This window comes from Rhea pennata, chromosome 2 (genome assembly GCF_028389875.1).
Source record: "Rhea pennata isolate bPtePen1 chromosome 2, bPtePen1.pri, whole genome shotgun sequence".
NCBI lineage: Eukaryota > Metazoa > Chordata > Aves > Rheiformes > Rheidae > Rhea > Rhea pennata.
This window is the reverse complement of record NC_084664.1, coordinates 48,640,338-48,665,241: the sequence shown is the minus strand read 5'-3', so window position 1 is coordinate 48,665,241 and position 24,904 is coordinate 48,640,338. Positions and strand designations below refer to the sequence as shown.

General features: G+C 41.5%; 2 protein-coding genes across 9 annotated transcripts in view; one reads left to right on the top strand and one right to left on the bottom strand.

Annotated features, from left to right (window-relative positions):
- Positions 1 to 892: 892 nt before the first annotated feature.
- The window catches only part of FYCO1 (FYVE and coiled-coil domain autophagy adaptor 1), a 56,791-nt gene continuing 32,779 nt past the window's right edge, over positions 893 to 24,904 (bottom strand). For 4 of the 5 annotated variants that reach the window (XM_062569436.1, XM_062569435.1, XM_062569438.1 and 1 more), the window contains exons 15-18: positions 8,931 to 9,026; positions 6,822 to 7,032; positions 5,317 to 5,426; positions 893 to 4,863 (exon numbers count right to left, since the gene is read on the bottom strand). In XM_062569436.1, the coding sequence (XP_062425420.1) occupies positions 4,788 to 4,863; positions 5,317 to 5,426; positions 6,822 to 7,032; positions 8,931 to 9,026 (493 nt within the window). In that variant the 3' untranslated portion in view covers positions 893 to 4,787. The remainder of the gene's footprint in view (positions 4,864 to 5,316; positions 5,427 to 6,821; positions 7,033 to 8,930; positions 9,027 to 24,904) is intronic. The other variant, XM_062569437.1, reaches the window with a different exon arrangement.
- Positions 18,250 to 24,179, top strand: CXCR6 (C-X-C motif chemokine receptor 6). 4 transcript variants are annotated; one of them, XM_062569440.1, is made up of 5 exons: positions 18,250 to 18,285; positions 19,506 to 19,592; positions 19,730 to 19,805; positions 21,040 to 21,110; positions 22,735 to 24,179. In XM_062569440.1, exon 5 carries the CDS (start codon positions 22,758 to 22,760, stop codon positions 23,784 to 23,786), a length of 1,029 nt encoding a protein of 342 aa, XP_062425424.1. In that variant the 5' UTR covers positions 18,250 to 18,285; positions 19,506 to 19,592; positions 19,730 to 19,805; positions 21,040 to 21,110; positions 22,735 to 22,757; the 3' UTR covers positions 23,787 to 24,179. The 4 variants fall into 4 exon arrangements, with proteins under 4 accessions (XP_062425424.1, XP_062425425.1, XP_062425426.1 ...); XM_062569441.1 differs by having other exon boundaries at positions 21,040 to 21,114; XM_062569442.1 differs by lacking the exon at positions 18,250 to 18,285 and having other exon boundaries at positions 19,273 to 19,592.

The following is a 24,904-nucleotide window of genomic DNA, read 5'->3' as shown; positions in this document are numbered from 1 at the left end:
AGCCGGCACCCAGCAGCAAACTCCTCCGAGGAAACAGGAATAAGCAGCAGGTTTGGGGGGAAGGAGGGAGGAGGGGAAGAAAGAAAGAAAAGAGGCCAGGTGGGCCCAGAAGCTCACATTAGCCTACATGTTTGCCACAGGGCTGCGACCGCCCAAGCAAGTACGGATTTCCCTCCCCGCCTCAGCAAGACGTGACCTGGGAAGAGCGTCTCCGACTCGCACAGCGCTTCCCCCTCTCCCACAGCCGCTCAGCACGGACGGGACATACGGGCTCTGTCAGGACACGGAAGAGACCGTGCTCTATAAGGAAACGAGGGAAAGGCTTGGGAGAAAAAATCAGATCCGGGTCTGAATTCCCGGCCGCCCCGTTTAAGCAGGCTTTCAGTGCTGGTGCGGAGGGAGAGCTGGCCGTACGCTTCTTCGGAGGATGAGCTTTGAGAAAAGGCGGCCGGATGCGGTTATCCGCTTCGGCCAAAGGACAACGCTGCTTGGAAGAGCGTAATCCCTGCCCGTTGGGGCGCTTCGTTTTTGTCCCAGGCGGGGAGCGACGGCTGGTGAAGGCGCTGGCGGACGCGACCGTGACGGGGAGGCGCTAGCTGGGGCCGCGGCGCTGCGCTGCCTCTGGGCGCCAGCCTGTTCCCAGCCTCTGCGGGCCACGAGCCCACGGCGATGCTGCCTCTAGCTCGGGGACCAGCTCACTTACCCCCACATTAAGGATCTCCGCTGCTGCTGTGCTGCACCGTGTGGATGTGCCCTTCGTAACTCCACCAGCAAGGCAAACTAGAGGAACAATCCTTATTTTCTAGGATTTTTCCTGCTCAGAAGTAGATCACACAATCATCTGATTCGAGTTTAAGGCAAACTCTACAAGGTAGAAAAGTGACATACGCTCTTAATGATATAGATTTTTATTTATTTAATTCCTGAGGTTAAAAAAGGGGGAAAAAATCAGAAAACATCCCAGTACACAGTCATCTACGTCCCTGTAACTGTACAAATGTTGGTATACATAAATCTTTTTTCCCCCTTCTGGAACGTGAAGTTTGATGTGAACAGGCTGTGAAGTATTTTGGCAAGTAAGAGCAAGAGATGTTTCAAAACAAGTTACAATATATTATGATAAGCATTATTAAAACTACAGTGCAATTTAAATTTTTTTAAAAAGGAGCAAAGTCAGGCATTTGCAGCTTTGCTACTTTGTAATGCAGTAAACTCTTGTGCAATATATGTCAGTGATTTTTCCTAAACCAATGTGGAGTAATGTTCATAGAAATTTAAAGGAACACTGTCATTTTCTTAAAGCAACTATGCTCTTTCCTTTGCATAAACCTCTGGAAAACAAATTATTACCCTCCACTTGTCTAGCTCCCAGAAAGAACACCCAGTTGCTCATGCTGTCCACAACATATACTCTTTGCCACATAAATTTAACATCCCCTTAAATTAATGTTATGATCAATTTTAAGTATTTCTTCTTTCTTATTTGCATTGCCAGGGATGGTCAGTTCCTAAAGGGCCCAGTTCAGAGCACCTGAGCATCCGCAGGTAAACAGACGCATCAGTGTCACTGGAAAACCCCACGCGCACAAGTTCTCCTGAGCTGGGCTGTAAGGTGCTTGAACGAGATCAGTTCTTGTAGGAACCCGTCCTTGCGGTAAGTCCTGTGTTGGGCTCCTGCGACTCCCTTAATAAACGGTCTGGGACGATCAAAGAAAAGGGCCGTATGACAACAGCAAGTTCTTCACCATCTTCTTGGCCCAGCCTCCAAGACAGAAAAATGCCCCTCTTCTAGGTTACGCAATGGGATTCCTGTTCTCCTTAAATAGTTCCTTTAAACACCTGCGCTCTTGTTCACTTGGTGTGCTTTACCATTTTAAATATTTCCTCTTTTTAAACTTTTTCTCCCTCTTAAATACTCCCCTTGTTAGTTAGAGGCAAATATTTTCTTTTCGTTTATAAGCTGCAGGTTTTGGCTCTCACTCATCTTGCTCTTTCAGAACGCAAAGAAATTATAAAACTATTCTCACAGGGCAGAAAAAGTCTGAAGAAAAGGTGCTCTAAAGACTCAAAGGCTAAATAAAAAAAACTCAGTGTTTTTATTCCCTTCCCCCTTACTGAACAGGACAGAGCCAATTACTTTAAGAATTGCATAAATGGTTGCTTAAAAATATTTGCCACAGGATGCAAAAAAATGTTAAGAGCTAGGATGCAGAGAGGAAATCCAGAGGCAACTCTGTCAAACACTTGAATAGAGATAGTTCAAACACTTCTGAGCTGATGTCATATTTTGACCTATATGACAGTGTCCCTTTAACTTACATTTGGCATTTTAAGAAAGATATCCTAGTGAAATTAGTATTCTAACAACAGCAAAATGCTTTCAAAAAAAAAAAAAAACAAAAAAAAACAAAAAAAAACAAAAAACACACACCTAAAAGCTTAATGAAAACTGCAACAAACTTCAGTTACAGTTCTGTGAAATTGCACAGCATATGGTACACAGTATTCAATTTTTAAGCAATAAATTTCTTATTACCTAATTAAATACAAAATATAGCTTCAATGCTGAAATATACCATAATTCATGAACTGATCAGTGCATTGTTTATTGCCCACTTCAGTCTCTTGTCCATCGCATTTTAATGCATACGGCCAGGTATTCAAGGGTTTAATTGTGTTGCATCCTGACCCCACAGGAGTAGAAGTAAAGCAGCTTGTGCCTTTCCTTTTGAGAGCACACCTCTGCTTGGCAGATGCTACACAGCACCACTTAAATATTGTAAAGAACATCTAAAGGGAAGGGAAAGTTACTGCTGGGCCAGACATCCCAGCTGGAGAAGCTTCCCAGTTTCAGCTTGGTGCCACCCCGAGTGCAATTTGTTCTATTAGAAAGCCTATACATGCAACCCAAAATCTGCACAGCCCAGGAAGGGGAGTCATTCTTCCCCCATCTTTTTCAAGATCAGTATATTTATATCGTGATAGCGACTGGCATGAGTGACTATTAAGGCATTTAAATTTATCTGCTTGTCACTACCTCCTTCTCTCTCCTATTAGCAGAAATCTCCTTCTATCCCAGCTGCTTATATTTAAAGATCAAACACTTGTCTTGTGATTATTACCTTTTAAACAACCAGGCTCTTGCTGTACAATGAGATCTCCTATGGGTAGTGAATTGGACCAGCAGTACATAAACGTCAGCTGGATCCTCCAAACTTCCTCCCCTAGCTGAGCTGATCCCTCCATTCCCTGCCCTTGCTTTTACATGCATGTCTCTGCGCTTTCTTTCCTTATCCCTTGATCATTTACTTCAGCTTGTACTTGCTATTCTTCATCTCCCTCCCGTTTTATTTTCTGTGTCCCACCATGACCCTTGTGTATGAGCAATAGTTGCCACCAAGAGTCTACAGGCTTTCTGGTCTGGAGCTTTCTTTCTGGAGCTGGTCTTCTACCAATTGCTGCAATAAAAAAACTCCCAGAGCCTGAAGTTTCCTTGGGAAGACAACAACATGGAAAAAATAAGACATGTCTAAAATTATGATGAAGGCTGGTTGGGAGACACCACTTTTCTCCTTTCTCCTGCCAAAATATTTTAAACGGAAAATATACTTCCAGATATTTTGACAAAAAGTTGAAATTCTGTATAGAAAGCAGACAGTTTGCATGGATATTTTATATAAATGAAAATTCATTCTTCCTTCCCTCAACATGCAGTATGTTTATAGGCAGCTCTGTCCCTAGATTTGAGATGGGAAGTTAGCAGTTTGCTATGGCCCAGCAAATACTCACAGGCAGAGATGAAAACAAGGGTTAGGAAATGGGCAAAATACACTGACATAGGATGGAGAGCTTACCAGGGCTGGATATGCATTCAATTTTAGATGGACTTTTTGAGACTGTTTCAAACACTCTTGCTACCTTCCACTTGGTCTAAAGGAAGGCCTCCTTACAGGCTGCTTTCCTGTGAATGCTGATGACTAAGGTGCTAAAGCAGAAAGAGAAACGCTCTTCTTCCTAATATCACACAGTGAGTGGTACTTATTCTGCAGATTATACTCCTGATTCTGCCACTGATACTCACCCTAAGTGCTGATTTCAATGGATCAAATTGCAGAGTATGGTGAGCAGAAGTGGAAGGAGTTGGTGCTCTATCTTTGATTGTTTTGTAATGGGTAGGTAATACCACAGTATTTTTAAAAGCTACTTACGACTTAGGAAATCTTAGCCCAAAATGTAAAAAACCTCTATATTTGCTGTTTATAAAACTTGAAAAAGACAAAAAAAAAAAATTCTAGATGGATTACAACATATGCCTGCAAAGACTGATGTATTGCATAGCTATTCTGACACTACAACCAGTAGAGCAGAAGAGAAATGGGTATGCTTACTCTCCACTGAAGAGGTCAACAAAAACAAGCATTTTTCTTCAAGTTTCCTTTTGAAATTTTTTTGGGGGAAGAAAAGTCTTTCAGCTTTGAGTATAGAATCTGAGATTCCATTTAGAGAGCCCTTCCTTTATTTTTCTCCCCACTGAAGAAAAATTTAATTGGAACATTACTTGACCTGTTAAATCAAGCAACACGGCTTTTGAGCAATCTGTACACAGTACAGAATCATTAGTGTTCCTAAAGCAGCTTCCTCTTCCTAGTGTGCACGTTCTCTAAGCTTGTTATAACTATTGCATAGTTTCCAAATCCTCAAACACATTGGTAGCCATATTACTTTCATATACATAAATAATAGCATTTCTTAAAAGTGTAATTAAAAATAACACAGTATTTTAAAGGCTATGGAAAATCACTTCCATCATAGATGACAGGTCGCTCGACAGTCAAGTGATAAAATACTCTTTTTGAGATAAATCTGTTGAGAGAAAAAAAAAAACAGGATGAGATGATCATGTTAGCTGAGGTCAGCTAGTCAGAAAGTCTACCAGTATATCCAATCTTTCACTTTACACTCAGGCAAAAACCCCACTTGTGTCTGAAAAGAAGTTTTTGTCTGCAGGAAGATTATCAGGTCTGTTGCTTATAAAATGACAGTCTTGACTAATATGACTTGAAAAAAGTCAAAAATTACTTGCTTACTTCTGTTTACCTCCTCAAACATTAAGACTGAAAAGTGGAATTATGCTATGGTGGGGGCAGGGACTGAAGAAAACAAGAGCTGAAGGCCTTCAGGCAAGCTGGAACCAATTGCTGGTACTTACTTCCAAATGGAAGTAAGTCATACCAGTAAAAACAACAGTATATCTCATCCATTCCACATTCTGTAAAATAAAGCTTATTTCACCTTTTACACTCAGCTAGGACCTACCTAGAAAATGTGTTGTCAAAGATCAGCATGTAGATACCAGAATTTCTGACTTTCACCTGTCCTCTGATAGTTTCCTTATGTGAGTTGCAGCGGGTCATAGGAATAAGAACCTAAAATTAAATACAAATCAAAATGAAACTTATTGTTTGCTCTATAAGTTCACATTTGCCTTCAAAAAAGTATTTAAACCTCAGACATCTTGAAATCCCCAAAGTGTGTTAATGCCTTCAAAACTCTATTTATTTTTACTGATTAGCATTAAAAATCCACTCAATCGAAAGTCTCATAGTGTGACATCTATTTTCTTTTGATAACCTTTTTCTAACATTAATCTATGGCTATAAATCTCAGCTTTTGAGAGAGAATCAAATCCTGACCTTTTTTATGTAGTTTATCAATACAAATTTACTAACATCAGCAGTACTACATTAGAGCTATACAAGTATATTCAAGAGTAAATTCTAGCTAAGTATATCTTTTACAACATCCTTTTATATTCCCTGTACTATTTTAAATGAATAAATAAATAAAATAAAACCTCCCTCAACAAATCTTTACTGTTTGTCTAAATTTGTAGCAAAACTAGGTGTAACATAGGCTGACTAACTTGCTATAACTTGCTGTTGGGCACAAAACTCAGGTGGTTTTCACCTCAGCACAACAGCTGACACAGATCAAAGTCAATTCTATACAACCCAAAGCTGTATCAAATAAACACATCAAGACAGAATCATTATTTAGTTTCCATTAGGCCTTCACATGAAGAAAACAAGAGATTTCTATGAGTTAGGCATACTGCAGTGAATTAACTCATATTGTATAAATGATCTTTCTCCTCTTCCCCCAGTGGAATCACAGCCTTAGAGCATTTCCTAAGATAGCTGATCCAACCAACAGATGCCTTGTTTTCACTAAAACTCTGCAATGAGCCGAGTAATGCAAATTCACTTGAGGCACAATCCTCATGAAATACAGGCAATGCATATAAAAAAATGGTGCCCTGGGCACTGGCAGGGTGATTTTGCAAGATGCAGGTACTTCATCAAAGCACTTAAGTATTTACTTAACTGTAAAAAACACAGGTAACCCAATCAATTCATCTATTTTCTTGTGGTCTCTGCTTAAAAGCCTGATAAGATCAGCCTTAAGCAAGCTGCAAAATAAGTAATATTGAGGACGGGGAAAAGATTTTTGCAGGTTGAGGCATTTATTTTTGCTTAACAAGAAGTGAGTGAATTTCAAATATGAACAATAGAAGCTACAATGCTTTTCAACTCAACTTTCCCAGGCAACATTAAATAATTAAATGTATCTCTGCCTTCAGGAGAACTGTAACTTAATTGGAGAAACAACTTCCTAAGATGCAACAGTAACTGGAATTGTTGTGAAGACCTACCAACTATTCTGACCAATTCCACGAGCTAGCTCATTGTACTGATTGTGCTGTGCTAGAGTTCTTGAGGTAGTAATGAAAGAAAATGTCCGCTGGGAAATAAAGGCCTTACTTTGCACTGATCCAGTGGCGCTTCTTCTGATTCTTGGTAAACAACGCTGAAGGATATGCTTTTAGGGTCTGATGAAAATATCCAGCTAATTGTTAGGCCTGTCTCTGTCACGGTGATGGGAATGATACTGTAAGTGCTGGATTTAATGAACAGCTCTCTGTTGCCTTCTCCAAAATTTACGATGTCTTCAACTGTAAGGGGTAATTTTATCCTGTGAAGGAGAAAAATACAATCATTTGAAGAGATCCAACCTAATTATTCAGGCAGAAACAATAAACATTGCTTTCTATTTTTTTATTATGTCAGGCAGACTACACAGTGATGTTGGGGCAGGGCTACAAGATGCAGCAAAAGTGAGCCTTTGATAAAAGCAAGAACCACAGAAAAGATGACTGATAACAAGCATTTCTCTGCTCTGGCAAATGGGGACTTTATGCACTTATTTATTCCATTTTGACCATAAAAAGCTGAATTAAGCTTTTATTAAGCTTTTTTTGCTTAATAAAATGTATTAAGCTTTTTAATTAAGAGTTACCATGACAAAAGAGTCTGCTGCCCTCTATTGTTCCTTTAAAACACAAACTGTTGTCACCTTACTTTTCTAGATACTGTGCAGCAGGGGGGCACGGGCGATAGATGGATTGAATGTGAATAGCACTTTTCTCTAGATTTTCTGGAGCATTTAATGCTAAAGATCAGATTGCTTTACCCAAACAAGCTGCATAAAAGCTGACTCAAAGTACCTCTAAACAGAAAGGAAGTTCTCAGTGTCCAGACATTCCTGAGTGCCACAGCATTTTATTAGCCTACCACATTTGGATGATATGCAGTGAGCTGCTTAAACAGGAGAATCATCTTCTCCAGGGGAAACATGCAATTTCTAAGAGCAGAGGATCTCACCTACAGTACCCTAAGTAAAACTGATATATCACTCTTTAGACTATATAAATCGTTTCCCAAGCAATAGCCCACTGTAAATCACAGTACTGTGATATGTTTGTCAGCAGCTATCAAAAATCAACACATTTACCAGAAGATAATGCACAACTACCATGATGATTTCCTGTTCTAGAGTAAGGAAGAATTCACTTTCCTGCATTACTGTGCAGTGCTTAGGGATTAAAGTTGATCTATTATAGCTATTTTACTCCAGCCAAAGAGGAAACTTTATAGGAAGTTTTACTTATCTCATTAGTTTTTCTTCTTAGGTGACTACTACCATGTCCCAGGTGACCTTTGGCTTTGGTAAACTAATGATCACTCCTGTTCTTGCCCTACTGCCCAGCTGTGACTCTAGTTACTGCTTCATTTGCCTGATTCTCTGAACAGCAGCAACAAAATCGAAACAATGATCAATTATCTCCTTGTAGTCAAAAATCTGAAACCTTCCCACGATTAAGCAAAAAATTCAAAGCTAGCCCTGAGGGACAAAGGAGTCTTCTCCAAGTCATGGGGGTTTTGGTGTGTTAGATTCTCCCTTTGGCTGTGCAAGTGATACGCTGTTTTGCCATTGCACACAACTATTAATTTCTGAGCAGTATATATGCAGAAAGTTGTGTGCACACAGTTCACAGACATTGTGCAGAGGCTCAGCTGAACATTTTAAGCTGATGCACACAGAGTCGGCAGGACAGCTACTGTGAGGCCTACCAATAAATAACAGGCCATGAATTCCCGCCCCAGCACAGAGGGACAACTAGCACCATACTCCCTGATTTCCCCTTGCAGATGCTTCCAGAAATTACTAGAAGTCCACGGTCCTCTTCCTAAGCCCCTTCCTGTTCATGGCACCTCCTGCAGTAACAACAGAAAGGAAGTATTTCTGATCCAAAATCTCTGCTCTTTCTTTTTTTTGGATCAAGGATCCTAATTTCTCCTTTTTTACCCACTTGCATGACAGTTTTGCAGAAGGGAAGAGAAAGGACTTGGCTCATTGCTGCTGTTCTGCTTAGCTGAGCTATGCTCTCTGCTGCTCCTCAGACCAAATTCTGCCTTTAGACACAAGCAATCAGCTCCTGTGGGAGTCTGCAAGACTTTTGCTCACATAGCTGATATCTGAGTTCAGCCTTTATTCTTTCAGTCTGGTAGTGATGAAACTGTTCTGCTTACATGATTTCTCCTGACTTCAACAAGCATATCTCAGCATCTTGAGCAACTTGCCACTCTTCTGATTCATCAAAGGTTGAAGAATTACATGTGCTGTTTCTAGGACAAGATAAAAGGAAAGCTGTTATTCTCTGGGTAGTAAGTGATCAAACATTGTCTGCTTGCTGATGTCTTCCCAAACTAGAAATGTTTTGATAGCTATGATGCCAAATTCTGGAATTTTTATTTTGTGTGTTTTAGTGACAAAAGTGCTCCAGACAAAACTGCAGCTCCAGTCTGCTACCTGCTGTGCAAATATATAAAACAGTTCCTATTCTGGTTTAATGAGCAAAGGGGAATGCATACATCCAGGACATCTCTTCAATAGTCTTGAAATGAATTCCCTATTCAGATGCTTCCAGGTTTTAAAGCTTCCCTGATAGGCAGAAATCTTGATGGATCCTCTCTAATAAAAAATCCACATAGGGATGTGACACTGGTCCTGGATTTGATCCATGGGATGTGACACTGGTCCTGGATTTGATCCATGAGATGTTTTACAAATGTATTGTCTGGTTCTTTATTCTGACAGTAGTACTCAAAATGCATACTATGGCTGCAGAATCCCTATCATGTATCTTCTGTTATATGAGAAATACTGGATAATTCAAATAAGAGTACACTACAGAAACCGTTACAGGATGAAAAAAACACATGCCTCCTCCCCGCCATCATGTGTCTAGGAGACTGAAAGAAGTAAATGGAAGAACCTCCTATTTACTCCCTGCCTTGAAAGGGGTGAAAATTCTAGGGGTTCAGTGCAGTAGCATCAACTACGAATCACAGTGCTGGTGCACAGAGAGGTAGGTTGCACAGAGGAGAAATGAGTTTGAGGGTTAGTGAACAAATGCTGAAAGTTTCCAAGTAACTTAGTGCATCTCTAAGTGGTATTTACTTAGTTGCTCTGCATCTCAACATGTTTGCTAACTGAGACAATTAGGCTATCATTTTCCCAGAAAAAATCAAAGATTCTTATACACAGGGAACCAATCACTTAGTTCCTTCCAAAAGCCAGTGGAATCTAAAAAAACGTATTATCACTTATACCTGCTTTTGAACCATCAGGTGTAACCATGTAGCAAGGGTATAGGTCTTAAGCATTCTGTTGAGCCAGCTCTCAAAAACAATGCAAAGTTTATCATTTCTTTTAAATTCTAAAAGATCTTGCTCTACAAGCAGCACTACTGAGTAGAAGAGCATGAGAAAACACATCCAGGTAACAGCCACTTCTGCTCATCATTAGTAGAGTCTGACATGCTGTGTCAGCACACACTGCCATGTGCAAGTTTGTGGGGTAACAGTTTTGGTTGAAACCAGAATTTACTGTCCTGACCACAAATTAAACCACAAACACCCACTGTCTATGCATGCATCCCAAACCTATAAAGCACTATTATCTGTGGATTTCATGTTCTCTTATTCCTATAGCTTTTTGGACAACTTTTGACTTCTGCAAAGTCATACCACTATCGTTAATACCCTAAGGAGAGAGCTGTGAGCTACTAGGTAGGAAGGGGGAAGGGGAGAGTTATAGAGAGAGGGTAGTCAGTAAAACACAGCTCGGGTTGGGGGGGGGGTCTCCAACAAGTGCATGCGGGACATGGCTATGGGGCTCCCTTACACCTTTCCTGGGAAACCTGCAGGCATGACTACCTCTCTGAAATGCGTGTACACCAATGCACGCGGCATGGGGAACAAACAGGAGGAGCTGGAGATCTGTGTGCGGTCAGAGGGCCATGATCTCATTGCTGTCACAGAGACATGGTGGGATAGCTTGCATGACTGGAATGCTGCCATGGATGGATATGTGCTTTTTAGGAGAGAAAGGCCAGGAAGGCGAGGTGGTGGAGTTGCTCTTTATGTGAGAGAGCAACTGGAATGCATCGAGCTCTGCCTAGGGGTGGAAGAGGAGGCAATCGAGAGCTTATGGGTAAAGATCAAGATGGGGGACACTGTTGTGGGTGTCTACTACAGGCCACCTGACCAGGAAGAGGAAGTCGATGAGGACTTCTACAGACAGCTGGAAGTAGCCTCATGATCACAGGCCCTGGTTCTCCTGGGAGACTTCAACCACCCCGATATCTGCTGTAAGGACAACATAGCTAGGCACAAACAGTCCAGGAGGCTCCTGCAATGCATTGATGATAACTTCTTCTCATAGGTTGTGGAGGAGCCTACGAGGAAGGGTGTCCTGCTGGACCTTATCCTAACCAACAAAGGAGGACTGGCTGGAGATGTGAAGGTTGAGGGCAGCCTTGGCTGCAGTGACCATGAGATAGTGGAGTTCAGGATCTTGCTTGAAAGAAGTAAGGCAACAAGCAGGATTGCAACCCTGGACTTCAGGAGAACGGACTTTGGCCTCTTCAGAGACCTACTTGGAGGAATCTCATGGGTTAAGGCCCTACAAGGAAGGGAGGGGGCCAAGATAGCTAGTTAATATTCAAGCATTACTTCCTGCAGGCTCAAGAGCAGTGCCTTCCCTGTGAGTAAGAAGTGCAGCAAAGGGGGCAAGAGACTGCATGGGTGAGCAAGGAGCTCTTGGCAAAACTCGGACAGAAGAAGAAAGTACACAGAATGTGGAAGAGGGGACAGGCTACTTGGGAGAATTATAGGAATGCAGTCAGAGTATGTAGAGATGCTGCGAGGAAGGCTAAGGCCCAGCTGGAACTGAGTCTGGCAAAGGACATTAAGGACCACAGGAAGGGCTTCTTCAAATACATCAGCAGCAAGAGGAGGACTAGGGAAAATGTGGGCCCACTATTGAATGGGGCGGGGGCCCTGGTGACAAGGGATACAGAGAAGGCAGAATTACTAAATGTCTTCTTTGCTTAGGTCTTCACTGCTAAGGGCAGCCCTCATGAATCCTGCAGCCTGGATGTGAGGGAGAAAGTCTGGAGAAAGGAAGACTTTCCTTTGGTTGAGGAGGATAGGATTAGAGATCTTCTGGGCAAACTTGACATCCACAAATCCATGGGCCCGGATGGGATGCACCCACGGCAACTGAGGAAGGTGGCAGATGTTGTTGCCAGGCCGATCTCCATCATCTTTGAAAGGTCCTGGAGAACCGGAGAGGTGCCTGAGGACTGGAAGAAAGCCAATGTCACTCCAGTCTTCAAGAAGGGCAAGAAGGAGGAGCCAGACAAATATAGGCCAGTCAGCCTCACCTCCATCCCTGGGAAGGTGATGGAACAGCTCATCCTGGATGTCATCTCCAGACATACGGAGGAAAAGGTGATCAGGAGTAGCCAGCATGGATTCACCAAGGGGAAATCCTGCTTAACCAATCTGACAGCCTTCTCTGATGAAATGTCTGGCTGGGTAGATGAGGGCAGAGCAGTGGACGTTGTGTACCTTGACTTCAGCAAGGCTTTTGACACTGTCTCCCATAACATCCTCCTAGATAAGCTCAGGAAGTGTGGGTTAGATGAGTAGTCTGTGAGGTGGATTGAGAACTGGCTGAATGGCAGAGTTCAGACGGTCGTCATCAGTGGCATGGAGTCTGGTTGGAGGCCTGTGGCTAGTGGAGTCCCCCAGGGATCAGTACTGGGTCCCATCTTGTTCAACTTCTTCATCAATGACCTGGATGAGGGGACAGAGTGCATCCTCAGCAAGTTTGCTGATGATACCAAGCTGAGAGGACTGGCTGATACACCTGAGGGCTGTGCTACCCTTCAGAGAGACCTGGACAGGCTGGAGAGCTGAGTGGAGAGGAACCTCATGAGGTTCAACAAGGACAAGTGTAGAGTCCTGCACCTAGGGAAAAATAACCCTAGGCACCAGCACAAGCTGGGGGCTGACTTGCTCGAAAGCAGCTCTGCAGAGAAGGAGCTGGGAGTGCTGGTGGATGACAGATTGACCATGACCCAGCAATGTGCCCTTGTGGCCAAGAAGGCCAATGGTCTCCTGGGGTGCATTAGGAAGAGTGTTGCCAGCAGGTGGAGGGAGGTGATCCTGCCCCTCTCCTCAGCCCTGGTGAGGCCTCATCTCAAGGACTGTGTCCAGTTCTGGTCTCCCCAGCACAAGAGAGACATGGAGCTACTGGAGAGAGTCCAGCGTAGGGCTACAAAGATGATCAGAGAACTGGAGCACCTGCCCTCTGAGGAACGGCTGCAAGAGCTGGGCCTCTTCAGCCTGGGGAAGAGAAGACTGAGAGGGGATCTTATCAATGTGTAGAAGTACCTGAAGGGAGGGTGTCAAAGGGATGGGGCTAAACTCTTTTCAGTTGTCTCATGTGAAAGGACAAGAAGCAATGGGCAAAAACTGAACCACAGGAAGTTCCACCTGAATATGAGGAGGAATGTCTTCACTGTGAGTGATGGAGCACTGGCACAGGTTGCCCAGAGAGGCTGTGCAGTCTCCCTCTCCGGAGATATTCAAAACTCACCTGGATGCAACCCTGTCTAACATGCTGTAGGTGACCCTGCTTGAGCACAGGGGTTGGACTAGATGATCTCCAGAGGTCCCTTCCAACCTTACTGATTCTGTGATTCTATGAAGTATGGCACAGATCCATGACTGAGAGCTCAAACCTGAGGCATAACCAAACATTCCTGGCCCAGTGAAATGCTGAAATGACATAGCACCTCTTTGTACATAAGGGCTGATTAACAGAACATTTACACAAATATTTAGAAACTGATACAAATCATTTAATTATTAATTATCTACCTTTATAAGATAAGAAAGCTAATAAAATATAGCTTATAAACCTGCATATGTTTTATTTGCACAGTCAGTGTGAAGTGCGATAGAAACTCTCCCTTCCCATCACGTAGGTATACAGCTTAATTTCACAGCCTTGAATTCATACAGATTAAGAGACCTACAAGACTGTGGAGAAGAGACAAACTCTATGATTTATTATGCAGTGCTATGAGTTCCATAATTAATCCATTAATTTCACCTTTCTTTGGGGATCCTGAAATGTAAATTAAACCCCAGGACCAACACATAGTCCATGCTCTGCTCCATCACAAGTGTTTTTTTTGTTTGTTTGTTTTTTGACTCTTCCTGCTGCAGCCTAACACACTCTTATACTGGAGTCCCCCTTTAGTTTGCCACTTGCTGCCCTAACCAGCAAATTCAATGCACCTACTTGCTCTATGCTAAGGGAATGGTAAATCCCTATTTTGTCTCTTAAAGCCAAGTGTATTACAGTAATTGAACAAATCCTCCTTCTCTTCATGATATTCCATTTACCCAGATGGTCTAAACTGATGTCTGGAAGCACATGTAAAAAGCACAGGAAATAGCATGGTGATTTAACTGGACTTCTTGAGTCCAGCTGACAGGAGAATTTTTTCTTGTACGATCTGTTCACGCTAGGTGGCAGTCTGTGCAGCACTGAGAAGGCTCTTATGGCTTGCACGGTCCTAGCCGATACATATGCACCATTATATACACCTCACATACGGCTAATAACATTCAGACTGTTTCTCTTCTCTCTCTATTTTGTTTAAGTGAAATGAAGAGACCATGAGTGTGCCATAAGCAGGAAGAACTGGAAAAGACACTATGACAATAAGAGAACACTTCTGGTTCATAAAGTCCTTGAGACAGACTGTTGGAAGCTGGAAGAGCATTCTGAACTATCATTTCATGCTTGTCCTGCTCTTACACTCTTCTTGAAACACCTGCTGTCAGTCACTGTCCCTCAGTTGGATAGCCTGGCCCAGCCTGGCTGTCCTTATATTTGGATACTTGGAAAGCATTTCTTACAAATGATACTAAAAATATTATGATGAACAGCAGGAGAGGCTTTTGGGGTTAGAAATAAGAAGTCCTCTTCAGAATTCATACCTGAAAAAAACTGGTTCAACTTTGCTCCCTGCACTTTCTTTTTTCCACAAGCACCTGAGCTCAGGCTGCCGCAGCTCAGTGTCTGAGATCTGGCTTCAAAAGGCTGAGCACTGAAAGCTCATAAGCTGTCTGGCTGCTAGTAGCAAAATCATTTTTGAACAGAACTTCAGTCATGGTCAGAACCATACTGAAATTTTGTGAAAGCTGGAAACTTGGAATGGAGACTGGAAGCAATACAGAGCCCCTTACAGCTGCTTAGCCCAGCAGGAACTTCTGTAAATGTCTCTAATGCCAAGAAACAGTCAAAGCAGTTATGCTGGAATGCATTAACGTTACCTTAGGCTCTCCTGTTACCTCACAGGTCAGAGATCCAGCCCAGTTACCAAAAACAGTTACCCTCCTCCTTTCCACTCTACAAAGGGAAAATGGAAAGACAGCAGCGGAAAATCAGAAAACAGCCCTTGGAATGGGCAGAAAGAGAAGTAGGATTTGGGATGGAGCAGGGGGTATACAGAGCTCACTGAGTTTGTAATAGGTTACAAGCAAGTATCTTGTATGTATGGGTGGGAGGGAGATGGAAGGGTTTCGGACATGACCTGATGTGTGCGGGGATGGAAAACATCATGCAGACCTCAATGAAAAAGAAGTGATGGGCAGAAGGAGCCTCTAGTACGTGTTGTGGGTGATCCTCATATTGGTACTAGGAAATCCCAGCTATTTCTCAGTAAAATTGTAGGATTTAACTGTACTACATCATGTATGGACAAACCAAAAGGCTGTCCTCTGCCTTAAAATTGCTTGCAATCTATCTGTAAGACCACGGGCAGCTGGTGCATACAGAGAACCTTAGGAAACAATCATGATTGAGGATCTCCGAGCAACAAGTCCGACCATGCAAAATTTTTTTAGATTTCTTTAGTAGGTATTGCGATTAAGGAAGAGATTTTAGAAAGGCCCTGAAATGAAGAGAGCTTTCAACTGTCAGTCAGATATAGCACTCTCAAGATAATAGGTTCAGATAATAGGTTTCAAAATAAGCAACTTGGGGTTTTCTATAAAAGGGTGCTTCCAGTTCCCTTCCCCAGTAGGAGGCAGCAAACAGACAACCATCAGAATCAGCACTCGACATACCAGCAAGCCTCTGCCCCAAAAGATCCTAAATATTGCACAGTCATGCAGGTCACAACCAGCCCTATGTGTAATTCCAGCTGACTTCAGTTGAGAGGTATTTCCTCCTAAAAACGAGCTGATCTCTCTGTGATACTTTTGAATTTTCTCCTCACCCAGTTCTCTGGAGAACATGACGGTGCCACTGAGACAGAAATATGGGAGAGAGATAGGAGAGATGGCTGCCAGGGCCTGCTGCCCCAGTTTACCCTGCTGCCCCCAGGCCCTGGTGGCAGAGCTGCTGCCCAGCTGGGACCTCTGTGGAAGCTGCTCCATCCCTGGACATGGGCACAGGGCACTTACTGTGGGAGGACTTCATGATGGCACAACTCAACGCTACTCACAACAATCAATCCCTCTGCAGCAGCCACTTCTACTGTCCTCTCCCTGAGATCACCTCCTGCAACTCAACACTAGCTCTACTGAAATTCCTGTGTTACAGTGATAATTCAGTCATGCTAGGGTATCCCATAGGCAAACCTATGAAGGTTACGTGGTCTCACAGCACTGCAAACATACAGACATACATGGCAGCAGCTCTTACCTATTTCATGCCTTTTACCTGGAGAGGGGTGTCTTAGAGCAGCCCATCAAAAATATTTTATGGAAACACAGCTTATGAAACAAAGGGGGAAACAAGTCAAATTATAGTGAGGCTACCCAGCTGAAATACAGCATCTCTTGAGTTTCTTTGGATTTGCAATACATGCTAAAAAGTTGGGCATTATGCTTTCTTCTTCAGTAACGGATTTATTAGCTGTTACACAGAAAGATATTATAGATCCCAGGACGCCTCACGTATGGCTTAGGGCAAGCGGAGCCCTGCTCTCCAGGGAAGGCCATCTCCACACACATTCTGAGAAGGGGACATCCCTGCTTGTTCTGGAACCATCAGGTTCAACAAGGTTACTGTGAACTAAGTTGATGGACAAGCTCAAATCATGTCTCCCTAAGTGCCCACTTAAGACATTTCAAAAGGGACCCTGAATACTTTTTGTTTTGAAGGCATTTCAATGGGCCTGGTTAGCAGAAAGGGCTGATGCTGGCCCTCCACAACATGGTGGGAAACTTGTTTTCTCAAGGCAGACTGGGACAGTCACACCATTACAGGGGTACAAATGTTACCACATAGTTTAGCCACTGCTTTATTGCACTCAGACCCTGTCCTGCATCTGAAAACAACTGATAAATCCCAGGTGGGTATTACAGCCTCTTGTTCCCCTTTTTGACAGGGACACTGTGTATAATTAGACCCCTGCTGCAGGTTTTTTCTTCAAGGCAGAGGAATTGCTACCACCTGTTATGAAAAGCAAGGGGGAACTAAACATGATTTTAAATAGCATTATGGGGTCACACATGTCTTGTGAAAACAGAGGACTGTCTTTCAGGTGATGATCCGGAAGGGTCAGAGTTGTTGTTTGTTTTCTATACACATCTGCAGGTATCAAATTCAAGTCCTCAGAAGTGTATCTGCAAGCATATGGCTCTACAGGATTGAGTCCCAGAAGCACTTCAGCAACTGTATCATCAGCCTCTGCAAAGATCTAACTATACAGGCTAGCTGCTCTAAGCACTGTCATCCTCTCTTTCCAAATTCGTACGTTAGAAAGGCTACAACTTTCTTCCCCAACCACTGCTCCCAAAGAGAAGTTTCCCAAGGGTATCATGAGCAGTGAGGCTCACTCGGGGAGCTGGCACTCCTGATAAACAAATCTAGGAAACTTCTTAAATGTATGGAGGCCTTCCCAGCTTCTTTTGTCATCTCTGAAATAAAATCTAGCATATACACTATCTTTAACTAGGACTAATCAAAAACTCATTTGGGGACAGCCACCAGCACAATATATTTCTAGGTCTATGTTCTGCTCCTCTCAGATGGACAAAAATAAAACCTGAGAGAAAACTGTCACTGAAGTATTTTTCCACCAGAAGAAACATAAGAACTAGGGGAAAAAAAAGAAGAAAACAGTATTCTCCAATAGGTGTCACATAACACGCACAAGTGGTTAAGAAAAGGTAAGTGGTTAATTTTAAATTCTGTAAATAATGTTTCAAAAGTAAATCAATTTGTTTCTTGTCATTTCAGTAAAATGGACATGTGTAAATGAAACACAAATATTTTCCACCAGATCTTGAGCAAACTGCTTCTTTGCACTGTTGTTGCTGTAACAGTACCACTCAAGAACGTGTATCAAAACAGAGGAGTAATTTCACATCATTGTTTTGATCAACAACTACAAAAGTCATGACGAAACAGCACAGGCTTCAGCACAGATAAATGAAGCAAACTGCTGCTTTCAGATTTCCTCTGAAAGATAGACGGCTGCAATCCCCCAAGATGTGACATCGTCTAGTAAGTGACTCTTTTCTTGATTTTAGGTGAATAGACAGAGGATTAAAAAAAAAAGATTTAGGATTTAAAAATACTCAAGCCTGAAAGATTTTGTTAGTGTCATAGATATCCTCCATCCTGAGGTGCAAAATTTAACAGAAAAGGTATATTTTTTGTTCAAACTAGTGAAGATGCTGTGTTTGCATTAGGTTTGTTATTAAGTCTTTTTGAATGTTCTGGTATTGCAGGAGTTCTTCGGTGTACATTTGTTAAAGTCCTTTTAGAGAATTTTGGGGGACATCTGAAACTCAGCGGTTAATTATCTCCTCCTTTCTGTTTATGCTCAAGAATGTGCTTTTCCAACTAGTATTTACTTGAAAACCTTGCTTCCAACAAATATATAATATATAAATATGTCAAATTCCTTTCTTCTGATTAAAATCTTCCAAACCTATTGTAGTGAAAACGGATGATTTTAAGCAAGGCACATCACATGATGCTGACAAGCATTATTTAACTATTTTCTGTTTATAGTTATGGCAAATCATTTTATTATTATTATATGCTAAAATTACGTTTGATTTATTTAAAAAAGAGTTGTCTATATTGGCTATTCTGTGAAAAAAAAAAAAAAAAAAGATAAATTGGCAAGATCACTATTGTTCTTTACACCCTGCTTTTCAGGCACAGCAAGATAGCTGACCAGCACAGCAGAAATTAGATAACTGAGACCAAATGGCAAAATGCCCCTTTAACAGTGAACCTACACGCTCCTAGTTTACCCAGTTCCAGGTACTTTAAATGCCCAGAGCGGTGGAAATGATAAGCAGCCTCCTTCTGGTGACTGGAGTAGAGCCATCTATTGCCAGGGATAATCAGAGTAGCATGTTCTGACTCTCCATTACTTGTTTGTATTTCCATTTCTTTAATTTGAAAGTCCACTATAACAGAAACAGACCTCAGAACAAATTCTGTATTAACACAATGGACATTATATGCCTCTCTTCAATTCACTTTTCTATTCAAGAAGTTGTTTTTATCCAAAGTAAATCTCAATCAAAATTTCAGATCTTTTTAGAACCTAAACAAACTCCATTTGCTACTCTTGCAATTCTGTCCAAACAGACCGCAACATTTTCCGGCAAATAAACTCATCCTGCTCATTATCCTCACGACGATGGAATATTCTTCCCCCCTTCCTATCTATCTAATATGATGCTTTCTCCACTATTTCACTTCAGGTAGAAAGAGTAGAAAAAGCAGAACGTCTCCACAAGGCATAGCACCTCCCAAGTTTGAGACAACATATAATATGGATTCTAACCTAGGTGTGTAAGTAACAGGCAGTACTACTTTAAGAGTTTCTGCCTAGAAAAAAATATCAGCTATGAAAATAACAATGCATCATGAATAAATCACTCAAAAAACCCCCCCATACATTATTAGTCTTTCTTTCTCTTACAAGTTACCATCCATTGAAAAAAGAAAAAAAAGCTCACTGATCTGTGTTTTATTGGACTGGACAGGCTCGTCTGCACAAGGTAAGGCTCTGCTCCTCCATTTTTCATTTCAATATCAGCTTATACATACTGGCAGCACATTTTACTTGGCAGAGGTGGTGAACTGATCTAGAAATAGCTCAGTCTCATAACAAAGAATTGGCCTTTAGGAGAGTTTTATTGAACAACTCAGAACTGTAACTTCAGCCAAAAGGAAACACAACAGTTGAGATTAAAAAATGGTCTTCAGCTTTAGCAACTCTTTCTCAGTTCCTTACTGCTCTCTAGCAAAAAAAAGAGATTTGGCTTAGAAATTTCTACTTTGGCTTCACCTCAACTGCAATGTTAACCTATTTTTATGCAAATAGGGCTTATATATATATATATATATATATTTTTTTTTTTTTTGCAGAGGGCATAGTCAGTCAGGCATTTGAGACATCATCAAACACAAAATATCATTTTTCCTGAAGGACAAGGAACTTAAATGCTTACATCCAGACAGGAGCAACAAGGAACTGAAAGAACACCAATGGCTTTAAGGCCTTTTCATGGAATGAAAAGTAACAGATTTTTAAAATATCAGGTGAAAATTCACTTTCAAGGACTCCCCTTAATCCTTTGGTATCTGGTCGATGGCATCAGTCCCCCAGCCTCTCTGCTAAAACATGATTCATACATCCTGAGTTTAAGAGCCCAACTGAAAAATGTAAAGAGCATGGCATGTTAAAAAAAATTTTAACTGAGAAAGATCTCTTCCACAGTATCTGTTCTCCATCAATATTGAGATCTGCTCACGTCACTATAAAGGCAGCATGTGGGGGAAACCAGAGTATCGAAAGCCACTGCCTCCCATTTACACAAAAACAAAAATCCTTCACATCTGCAGTTCAAAAATTATCTTAGCCTGGCCTCCACATTAAAACAGTAGTAAACCTCTCATCTGCTTTCACCAAAACCATATTAGGTATTATTGCCTGAATGTGAAAATTCCTACGCAGAAAATGAATGTAACATGAAAAGAAGTTTGTTAGGTTTTAAGCATCTTGGACTGTCCAGACAGTGAATGCTACATCTTACTATGGGGAAAAAAATTATACATTGAAAGAAGGTGTTAAATAGACTTCTTTTAGAGGTGTCAGAAAGACTCTCCTAAAGGCTAATTTCCAGGAAGCTTAGATATGAGAAATAACTGTATTACTTTGGTAGGGTTACTAAGGTGGTGTTAGGGTGTCAAACTATTTAACTGAGTACATGGTGAATCACTTTGTTGCAGCTCAGAGAAAAGCATCTTCCTTCGCAAGAAAGAAGCAGGCAAGAAACATCAGTTGACTGCTGTTGCAAAGAGTAGGTAAAGTGAATAAAGCTCTTCCATGTGTCTCATCATATGTTGTCTTCAGCTTGTTAAGCCTATCTTTCTTTTGCTGGTTATCTCGGTCCTGCGCTTGGCTGTTATCTGAACTGAAAAATAAAAGATTTTACAAAACGCCAAGAACTTTTCAACAGGATACACAGTTTTATAGCACCCCTTTGGTGACTCATAGACTTAATTGACTTTGTTTCTTGGCCCCATAGCTGAAACTACTTTTCTGGTAACATTCACTCTGCTGTACATTACAGCTCATACAGGAGAGGCCTTTCAGCCCATCCAAGGGATCAAATGATTCAGGGCAGAATTCTGCTAATCCTATGCTGAGCAATATCTTGTAGCTGGATTAGTCTCACAGAAACATGTTCTTTGTGGTTCAAGAGAGAAGGCATCTGATGTTAGGCTACATATTTTAATACCTCATTAAACTATCTTGCAAATTGTTCTGCTGAACTAGCCAGGCTACACCACAGAATGCACTTTCAAAGGCAGCCACAGACGTACCAAATTAGAAGAGAGTTTAAAGTGACAAGGAATCGTCCCAGCGAGCGCCTGACTCTTGTGCACGTACCCATGCTGGTACTCTCCCACTGAAGAGCGGCCTACAATCTGTGCTGTTTCACTGTAGTCTGATATTCTGATTTTTATACAGTTTCTGCCTTACGAGCATATGACTAAACTTCTTTTTGAAAAACAAATGATGAACAATGCACTTCTGGTACAAAAAAATATTCACAATGAAAATTTGCCTGGCATTCAGGTAATACAAACAGAATCAAAAATGGTAATGTAATCCTATGAATAACAACAGCAATATTTAGTCAGGCCCTTTATCCGCAAATCTAGTTACTGCTCTGTCTGTTACTCATAGGTACTGACAACAACAGCAAACAGGGTCTTTTGCCTTGGAGAGTTCACAGACACGTTGCATCAACTCTAGAGACAGGGTGTGATTGATGGAGAGGATCTCACACAGAAGTGGCCACTTCTATGATAACAATACAAACGTTTGAAACAGACTATTTAAAAACAAATAGGGAAGACACATTCATGAAAATCCTCCATGTTTCCAATAAGTCACTTGAAAAGGGGACAAGAAGAAGTGCCACCATCTGATGATGCAGCTAACATCTACAGAACAAGCTCAGGGTGAACCACAACCCCCCAGAAGGCACACTCACTAAGATTCAAACCCCACTTTTAGAGGTAGGTCTTACCCAAGCACAACACAAACAACACAGATGCTTAGGGTGTTTGAAATTTGAGCCACAAAGCTGAATTTTGCACAATGCGTTTCTCCAAAATCTGTAGGTCCAAACACATATTTTATGTTTTCAGAAGCCTCTTTGTAATTGTTTCGTTTATGTGTTTGAGTCCCCATCAGTGTAAATCTGTGAACAAATGACGTGTTTAAATCCCGCAGCTGTTGTGTTTGGGTCTTCGTTGTCAAGACGCTTGTCTTCCAGTAAATATACGTTTATTTTTGTTTATCTGTTTGTTTATCTCTTATTTGCTGACACTTAGGATTTTGTCTATTTCCTGGATGCATTAGGATTTAATTATTTGCCAAGTAAAAAAAAAAATTAATGTGTCTCTTTACAGACTGCCTTTAAAAAGAAGGCAACATGACAACTACAGATGCTGATAACTTTTATAACTTCTCAGCAATTGATCCCAATGAAACTGGAAGTGACAATTTTTACACATTTACAAGAATCTTTCTGCCCTGTATGTATTCATGCGTTTTTATCTTTGGGCTAGCAGGAAATACTTTGGTTTTTGTCATATTAGTATTCTATGAGAAACTGAAGACACTGACAGATGTATTTTTGCTGAACTTGGCTATAGCTGACTGGGTCTTTCTTTGGACCCTGCCATTCTGGGCATATTCTGCTGCTCAGGAGTGGACTTTTGGCACTGTGGCATGTCGTATTATCCGGGGCTTGTATACTCTGAATTTGTACACGTCAATGTTAACTCTAACCTGTATAACCTTTGATCGGCTTTTTGCTATTACTTTTGCCACCAAAGCACACAAGTGTCAAACCAAACGAACAACATGTGGCAAATTAATCTGTGTCTCGAACTGGGTGATTTCATTAGCCTTTGCCACACCACAGTTTATTTTTAGTGAGGCATTTCGTATTGATAAGGCAATATGTCAGGAAAACTACCCAAACCATCGCACAGAATTTGTTCTTGAAGTAATCCAAGTGGCCCTTGGCTATTTTATCCCTATGCTAACCATGACCATCTGCTACTCACTAATCATTAAAACATTACTGCATGCCAGAAATTTTCAAAAGTACAAATCTCTGAAAAAAATATTTTCCGTAGTTGCCACATTTATTCTTACTCAGTCACCCTATACTTTTTTGAGACTGACAAAGATCATAGATTGGAGCTTTAACTTGAACCGCAACTTTGAATATGCAATCATCATAACAGAAGCTTTTGCTTATTTCCATGGCTGCCTCAACCCTGTTCTGTATTTCTTCATTGGGGTGAAATTCAGGAAGAATTTCCAGAAAATTATTAGGAAGTTAAGATGCATCAAATGGCAAGTTAGACAAGGGCAAACCACAGAAGATGAAGGCTCTAAAACTTTCACTGCCTCAAATAATGCAGATGCAACAAGCATGTATCCGCTATAAAACTGCTTAGAGGATCTGGCAACTATTTGCAGCTTCTTTTTTTTTTCTTCTTTTAATACTGAGGTAGCTAGCACTATTAATAAAGACATGTGATCTGATTTAGGGCAACGTATCTTGAACATAACACTTCAGTGTTTCCTACCTTTCCTTGGATCCAGAACTGATCCTAAGACAAACCTGGTAACTGAGTTAACTGTGCAAAAGTTCTTCAGCAAGTATAGACAACACCACCATAAAATTTCTTTCTTCATGGCATAAAGCTAACTTGGACCTTATGACTCCAGAGAGGTTGGAGACACTTAATCAAACCTTTGGCCTGCTGGTTTTCCATGATAGGTGTTTGTTAACAAAAGCATTTATCAGTTTTGTTTTCAAAGACATTACAGATTTTAGTTCAGCTCATTTATTTGATGAGAATTTTTGGATTAAAAATGTACAAATTTTCATCTGGGCTTCATGTTTGCTTTTTTTTATCTTTTTGTATTTTTCCATGCTGGGAGAACACCTCCACACCCCTTCTACTTCTTTAGTGGTGGTCTAATATTTCTGTAATAAAACAGCATATTCATCTGCTTTCCCTCATCAAATATCAGGTCTTTGGACTCAATCACCATTACACAGCTGTATATCTCACCTCAGAAAATAGAGCCAATGTTGCCAGATGACTAGATTTCAGCACAAGAGATACACCAAAACTTGGTTCTCCACATTCAGCAGTATTTCCCAAAACTTGAATTCTCTCACTCTACTTCCCACACAGTCTTTGGAGCATAAAAGTATTCCATTCTTTCTTCCTGGCACCCCCCTGGCACACCGGTTCCCAATGCCACGAAGTCATAGATCCTCACACTGTTCTCCTTCCGCGTATCCCCCATCATTTTCCACTCTGAGCCTTTCCACTTGCCAGTAGAAGGCAAAAAGGTGGACAGGGAGCAGAGCACAGTGAGGTAGAAAGCATGCAAAAGTTTGTTGCAGAGAGAAACAGAGCACAGGTGGAGACTGGAATGGGGAAAGGAAAGGAGGAGGGATGTTGGACAAGAGCAGAGGAAGGGCTTCATGTGGCTGCAGGTCGTCTAGGATGAAGTTACCTTGTGCCCAGCCCACAGGCTGGAAGTCCT

Excerpts from the sequence above, each read along its gene's own strand:
- CXCR6 (XM_062569440.1), top strand. The coding sequence starts at position 22,758 with ATGACAACTACAGATGCTGATAACTTTTATAACTTCTCAGCAATTGAT.